General features: G+C 35.4%; 1 protein-coding gene across 1 annotated transcript; it reads right to left on the bottom strand.

The window, feature by feature from the left end:
• Positions 1-971: 971 nt before the first annotated feature.
• Positions 972-3,377, bottom strand: LOC109173470 (putative two-component response regulator ARR19). Its single transcript, XM_019322707.1, has 6 exons — positions 2,989-3,377; positions 2,804-2,952; positions 2,599-2,675; positions 2,410-2,446; positions 2,206-2,308; positions 972-1,754 (listed from the first exon to the last, which is right to left on the bottom strand). Exons 1-6 carry the CDS (start codon positions 3,183-3,185, stop codon positions 1,307-1,309), a joined length of 1,011 nt encoding a protein of 336 aa, XP_019178252.1. The 5' UTR covers positions 3,186-3,377; the 3' UTR covers positions 972-1,306.
• Between the last annotated feature and the right edge of the window lie 4,568 nt (positions 3,378-7,945).

Below are 7,945 nucleotides of genomic sequence, written 5' to 3'. Positions count from 1 at the left end.
ATATATATATATATAATTTTGTGTTAACATGGTAACCACAATGTTACACGTTCAACTTCTTGCGGGAGCGGCCTAGCCTTCTTAGTTTGAACCAGTCAGTTATGGCAACCTATGCTAGTTTACCTCATTGTAATCATTTGTCGGTTAGGGTCACAAGGGGGGGTTGCGTGTACTCAAGTAGTGGCTTAGAGTTCATTGCTTAAAAAAAAAAACAAAAAAAAAAGAATATAATGAACTATTTTGGTCATATTGAGTGATTGAAAAGAAAAATAATAGGAATGATTCTGGCTTCTTCTTCTTTTTCCTTGAAATTGCTCTCGATTTTCATTTTTGGCAAGATGTATAACATCATACTGGAGTAAAAAGTATCGAAATCTAGCAATACGTTGTAAAATTTACCTGAATTTTTGAATGAAGTCTATTAAAACTTAATTAAATTACTCTTATTTTACTATATATAAATACCAATAATGTAGTATATAAAAAAATCGAAATATAATGTTTCCCCATACAAATGACACAATGACACACATGTGTACTATGTAGTTCCCAAGTATGGTAGCTCAACATCGGAAACACCCACCGGAAATCCGGTGGAAACAAACAAGTACATGCAGAGATGGACAAATTCATTATGCCCTTGATTTTTGACCACTTTTAAGTGGTTAGAAATTTATGCCTTCTATCTATATATGTTAATCAATTATGATTCTACTTCTTTGGATTCCTCTTTTCAAACTTGTGAATAAATGAAAATATATATATTGAAAAGAATTTCATTAGGTAAGATTGACAGATTTAAAATTAGTCAGAATGTTGAAGTGTGTGCCTGCTAAAAGATGAGAGTAGTTAAGTGGCTAATTAAGTAGCAATCACAAGACGGACTTCACCTTTTCAGGTAACGGTTACAGATTTTTTCCTAAATCAAAGCTAATTAAGTAGCAAATTAGAATCTAAAATAAGCCAGAAAGTAGAATAAAAGTGGGAAATTAAAGAATTGAGGTTCCATAAGATTGATGAATCACTACAATTAATTAAGCAGAAGCTAAAAGTGAAGAACAACAGTACAGTGCATCATCATATGATATGATCCTTAAACAACATGCAACATATATATATATGTATATATATATCCTTATTGCAAGTACCAACAACATCTCACTACAATTCCTGGTGATGAATTGGTGTTGTGATGAGATCCAGAGTACTTGCAAATCTTGGATTCTTCAAAAACTCCCCCTAAAAACCTTACCTTAAAATCCTCAAATCATCATACTTACTTAGCTTCCTAAAGTTCAATATTAATTCAGAAAGCACATTTAGATCTTGAAGATGACAATGAGAGAGACAATGAGCTATCCACTTCTTCCCCACCATCCAAACACCTCCTCTTACAGTGCCTGCTGTTGCTGTCATCTTGTTCTCTCTCTCTCTTCAAGTTCATGCTCAATGTCAGGTTCAAATCCACCGCCTTTTCGCCTCCGTTTCTCTTCATTGCAGGGCTAAAACTGCTCCATTTTATGTCTGGGGAAGAAACTCCATTGATGAAGCTTGGGATCAAGCTCTCTCCTGACTGTAACTGTGTTGGTTTCGCATTATTGGCTTCTCTCAGGGCTTCATGGCCTCTTTTCCACTCTGGGCCGCCTGTGAAGATCATGTTCTTGTTCATTCCCAAACCTCCATTGATGATCGAATTATTGTTCCTTGCAGACATCCAGTTTGCATTGCTGCAGCTCCAAGAATTGTTCATGTACCTGATGATCAATATTTGTGGGGTTTTGTTCATGAATCTGAATTGAACAAACAATTAAGTAAAATTAAATCATGTTAATTAAACTCCCAAAGGTTACGAGTTCGACCCAACGGGAGTGACTTATTGACCTTCTTGGTCTTAGTCGATCAGTTATGGACAACCTAGGCTGATTCACCTTTGAATCAATCAGCTATATATGCCCAAGCTAGAATGATTTAGCTCTAAACCGATCAGCTATGAACAACATAGACTGGTTTACCTTTGAACCGATCAGCTATGACAACCTAGACTGATTTACTTTTAACCTGATCAGCTATGAGCAATCTAGTAGGTTAGTTTACCTCTTTTGCCGATTAGGGTCACAAGCCTGAGTTTTTACTCAGGGCACACCCTTGAATAGTGGCAATAGATTTCTCTCGGCACTCAAAATTAAACTCTCAAAATTTTGGTACCTGAAGTTGGATCTAATTCTCCGATCAAACATGGGTAATTGCCAGAGGTTTTGCAGAAGATTGTTTGTGTTCCCCGTATGATATCCAGCTCTCTCATTTATCACTAAAAATTTATTGAAAAACATCATAAATTAGAGAAATTAGACTTTATCGAACTGGAAACCCTAATCCCCAGAAAATTATTGTTTTGAGGTTTTCTTTTACCTTGGCCATGATCATCAACCTTCTTGCTCCTGTACATCTGTTCCCAATAAATTAATAAAACAAAACTTTATTACTTCACATATATAATTCAAGATCTCGTAATTTAATAACATATATAGTAGAAGTTTTTGAGTTCAATTCTTAATTGTTTTAAAAGATTATTAAGCACAAAATCCCCTAATAAATCACCTGTAGGTGGCTCTTGACATGAGCAATGTTTAGTCCCTTAACATTCATTAGCTGCAAAACGAGCTTGGGCGTCGCTCCTGCACCCCAATATGTAAAATGAAATATAAGGACATATTTAAATCACTTACCATAAATCAATCGAATCTGTAAGTATTTCAGTGTTTTGTTGTAGCCCCAGAATTAGTTGAAAATGAAGTAAACCTACTCTCTTGACCGCCGAGGCGTTGGACAGCTTGGACAAAGCAAAGGTGGAGATCAGGTGTCCACCTTAACCTCGGAACCTTGGATCTCACGTACTGTCGAACGCCGCCGCCACTGCCGCCGCTACTGGCGGCGGCGGTGCTGCTGCCGTTGGACGAAGAGCTCATCGCTTTCTTCTTCCCGCCATCTCCATCATTACTCGTGGTGATCTCCTCCTCGTCCAACTGATCATCGTCGCTCTGGTCGTTAGAGCTCGAGCTGGTTTTCGGATTGATTATAATCTCTTCTTCTTCTTCCCCATCGTCCAGAGGGATCATGTTCAAGTCAACAACACTTTCCGCCATTTTTGTTTGCCGTAAGTTTGGAGGTGCAGAGAGATCAGACATGAAGATCTGATCCCCGGCCTAGCAAGCAGGTAATTAGGGTCTGTCTGAAGAGAAAAAAGTAATGGTCTTAATAACGTAAGACCTGCGGGGTGATGCCCACCTTAATTATTGTCTGGTTTGGACATACATAAGGCTGCGGTAGTGCTTCCATCATCATTACATAGTGAGAGAGAGAGATAGATAGATAGATATATAATGCATAGAGAGAGAGAGAGAGAGAGAATGGATCGTTTCAATAAGGGTGGCTTGGAGGTGGAAATAAACAGGAAGATGAAAAAGCCAAACCTAACCCTTTTCTAAGTCCAACCTTAGAATAGACCTGTCTTGGCTGTCTGCACATTTTCCCACTGTGTTTGGTTAATTAAACACCCAATCATATGCTCATGCATGTATGCATATGTTAATGTTATCCTTACATGCATGCATGTATTAGCACGCATGATTGCATCCATCTCATAACAAATTCAATTTTTGTGTAGACTGGATAGCACACCATGACTGCGGCTTTTATATCGGTCTACAAAAATTTGAGGACCCTCAAGAAGGTTTGTGTTCGAGTCTTTTTGTTGGGCATATATATAGTATATAAAATATATACACATTTGTACTTCAATTATTAGTTCAGATTTTTAGTTGAGTGAGGATATATCATTAAAATATTTGGTATCAGAGTCACGTGATGTTTGTGACTTATCAAAAAGTCATTGGCATGCATGCGTGAGGGGCGTTATGAGGATATAATATATATGCAATATAAATAATTAATATGACATCTAACTATTAGTTCATTAATTTTTTAGTTGAGATAGAACACATCTTTTAATTCATTTTGTTTAGGTAATTTAATGGGCCTTGCTGTGCTAGATTGGTATCACCCGCTTTCTTGTCAATAGTTATGTTGTGCAACCGAATGCACCATGCGCATGGTGCATACGATCCAAAACGACGTTGTTTTGACTAAAAACGCGCGTCTCACTTTAAAAAAAAAAAAATTCAGGTTCGATTCTCGGCAATAGCATTATTGTGGATATATAGTTATGAATTTTTGGATATATAGTTATGAATTTCTGGATATATAGTTATGAATTTATGGATATTTAATTCATTCATTGTGGATATTTAGTTCATTCATTGTAGATATTTACTTCATTCATTCACTGTGGATATATAGTTATGAATTTCTGGATATATAGTTATGAATTTCTGGATATTTAGTTCATTCATTATGGATATTTAGTTTAATCATTGTGGATATTTAGTTTATTCATTGTGGATATTTAGTTCATTCATTGTGGATTTTTACTTCATTCATTCACTATGGATATATAGTTGTGGATTTTTATTTCATTCATTCACTGTGAATATATAGTTATGAATTTATGGATATATAAAAATGCTATTGTCGGGAATCGAACCTGATTTCTTTTTTAAGTGGGATGCGCGTTTTTTTTTAACTAAAACGACGTCGTTTTGGACCGAATGCACCACGCGCATGGTGCATTCGGTTGCACAGCATAATTTGCGCTTTCTTGTTTCTCTTTGCCCTCGTATGAAAAAAAAAAAAAAAAAAAAAAAAAAAAAACAAACAAAATTGGGTGTCATTTGTCAAAGAAATCAAGGTAAATCATATGTTTGTGTTTTGAGTGGAGGCTAGTAAAGGTCAAGTTTAGCACTCAGTGGCTGGAGGGCGGGATTGTTGAGTGGAGGTCGATAAAGGCTTTAAAAGGTCAAGTCTAACGCCTAGCGTCTCGAAAATGTGATGGCAATCTATAAGAAAATAAATTTGCGCATTCAGTACTAACTATAACTTTTTGGCATAAGTGGTAAGCGTTTGATCATAACATACAAGTTGTATAAGAGCATTAAATCGACAATTTTTCAACCATTAAAAAAAAAATTTGATTCACTTTTTAGGGATAAAAAAAATGGTCGATTTTATAAATATGAATAAAGAGGCTTTGATTTAAGGGAAAATCTGTAGTCGTTATCAAAAGGTGCGCTCTAAATTAGTGAAATTTGCCTTGTAACTCTAGCCAATAATAAATCACAATTAAATAATTAAATCAGTCTAAATTATTTACAACTAATCGTCTCAATTCATTAGAAACTTTACAAGTATAAATAAATAGACTTGATGTTATAAGGGTTTGCATGCATGGGGATGGGTAGATGGAATTACCATAGAAATTTAAAATCATGACATATACATACATGTGCTAAGCTAATTAAGCTTAATAAATGCATACATGAAAGTGCAGAGTTTTAATTACGCCGAAGAAAAAATGGTGGGAATTATCGTCAATGATTATGACACCATATATGACTGAATATATCTAGAAAGTTGTTAAAACGTAAATATCTAAAAATTAAATGAAAAATAGTATTAATTAGGAGCATGCTAGCGAGGTATGTGCTGATTGATGCCTGCTGTCGGTGCTCACGGATTGCGTATATCGTCTCTGCTCCTTACCACGAGGCCTATATTTCTAATATAAAATTAAAATGGTAGCATCTTATAATTTATCACATTGAAGTGTTTACTATTGTTCTAAGACGATATATAACTTTATTTTATTATAATTATGTAGTAATCAGTATCACAGTTAGATAACGAGAGGTCAGATTAAGTGTTTGTTACTTTGATGTAAATGTTCAATTTTATTTTATTATTATATTATACTTATATAGCAGTTAATTTTACGTTTCAATGGCAAGATACTGGATTTGGCCTGGCCTTCAAATTTCTATCCAACATAGTAAAATGAGAAAAATGTTACTTTTAGTCGTTTAATTATGATTGTCGTGTGGACTTAATCTTTTAATTATTTATGGTGTAAAATTTATTTGTTTTTATGTTCTTATAGATGAGTGATGAATTTAATTTTTGAAATTAAAGTTTTATTGATACTAAGTATTTGATTCTCCTCCAATTCTTATGTACGAAGAAATTGAAGACACCCTTACAGCGTGTTTGGTTCATGGAATAGTCTGGAATGGAATATCATTTCTATGAATAGACCTATTCGATTGTTTGATTTGTCTTTTCATGGCTGGGAATAGCATTCTCAGGAATGAGTTATTCACTTTGCATTGGGAATAGCCATTCATAGGGGATCCTCTGGTATTAGCTATTCCCAAGTATTTGGAAATAGCCTTTGTACTTAATACCGAAAATACCCTTTGTATATATATCGTCTCACCACTGTCACTACCATCACCATCGCCACCGCCACTAGCACCACCAACACCACCGCCACTAGCACCACCAACACCACCGCCATCGCCGCCGCCACAACCACCATCACCACCGCCACCGCCGCCACCACCAGTACTAGCAAAACCAGCACCACCGCCATCGCCATCGGCACCGCCGCCACCGCTACTAGCACCACCAACATCACCGCCATCGCCATCGCCATCGCCGCCGCCACAACCACTACCACTACCACCACCAGCACCAGCACCACCAGCGGCACCACCGCCATCACCACTACCACCACATATTTTTATAAGGATATTTATGTCTTTTAAAACATATATAATTTCTATTCATTAAACCAACCAAACACTATAATATAATTCCTAAAGTCTATTCATTCCACGAACCAAACAACAAAATACAATTCCTATTCTATTCATTGTGTATTCCATTCCTTATGGAATAGCATTCTCATTATCTCAAAATTCATTATGTGAACCAAACGTGTTGTTAATGTCTTGAGTAGAGTAGTGTACAAAAATTCCTTCTTTTGATTTTCATTACGCTCAATCAGTTATGATTTTCCTCTTCTTGGCTATATAATATTTATAATGAAAGAAGATGAGTGGTGCCTTCATAGTCATTCCGTCATTTCGTGACCCTTCATAGTAGAATAATTAGCCTTTTGTCCTACAAACTTAGCTGAATGATCAGTAGACAGTATTTAGAAGAAGAGATCAATGTTTAAACTTTAGCAGTAACAGTATTTAGAAGAAGAGATCAATGTCTAAAATAGACAGATTCTATGTGCGCACTAACATTTGATCCTGTCTGCTGAGTCATATTAAGTCAATCATCATGATTTACGTCCTTCCAAATATTTTGTTGGACCGAAATGTGGGGCCTTTGGAGTTAAAAATTCAACATTTTAAGAGAAGAAGAATCGTTCGCCTTCGATTCAATGTTTTGGGAGAAGAATAGTCCGCCTTCATGATAAAATAACGGACCTTATGGCCACTTTTGGTGGCTAGAGTAATGGCCATTCATTAATTAAGTGCTATATAGATTTATAAATACCTCCCTTTCAATGTGTTTCAGATAATCGTTGTCATTAGATTATTAAACCATCATATCCTATCCAACCAATGCTGTAACATTTGCTAAGATTATTTAAACCAAATTTCCTAATAATTTATTTTTAGATCTACGGACAATTCTAGAGATTCCTCTCTCTTCTATTTTTTCCAAAAATTCTCCAATTCTCGAGATGTAGATATACGTATCTCTCTGCTTGTATATCGAGTAGATAGCTCCAATATGCATATATATAATAATACTATTAAAAAAAAAAGAGTATGCATCGTCAATCATATACAATGCTTCGAAACCCTAACATTATCAGTGATTCATTGTCCATTAATGCATACAAGACTTTAAAGATCCAACGTTATCAGACATGTATTTTGGTTGTCTGATAAAAACAGCTCAACTTGATTTGTAGTACATGTTTTCAATCCGCTCCTGTATAATAACATGTAAAATTGTAAATAACACAAAAGAG

The sequence above is a fragment of the Ipomoea nil genome, unplaced genomic scaffold (assembly GCF_001879475.1).
Source record: "Ipomoea nil cultivar Tokyo-kokei standard unplaced genomic scaffold, Asagao_1.1 scaffold0482, whole genome shotgun sequence".
Taxonomy (NCBI): domain Eukaryota; kingdom Viridiplantae; phylum Streptophyta; class Magnoliopsida; order Solanales; family Convolvulaceae; genus Ipomoea; species Ipomoea nil.
The sequence above is the reverse complement of the archived record's forward strand: the minus strand, read 5'-3'. Positions and strand labels throughout refer to the sequence as shown.

What these genes read in the sequence shown, in the direction of transcription:
- LOC109173470 (XM_019322707.1), bottom strand. Translation starts at nt 3,185, where the DNA reads ATGTCTGATCTCTCTGCACCTCCAAACTTACGGCAAACAAAAATGGCG. An exon ending in ATCACCACGAGTAATGATGG is followed by an intron (nt 2,953 to 2,988) that starts AGATGGCGGGAA and finishes GAGCTCTTCGTC; the next exon opens with CAACGGCAGCAGCACCGCCG. An exon ending in ACGCCTCGGCGGTCAAGAGA is followed by an intron (nt 2,676 to 2,803) that starts GTAGGTTTACTT and finishes ATTGGGGTGCAG; the next exon opens with GAGCGACGCCCAAGCTCGTT.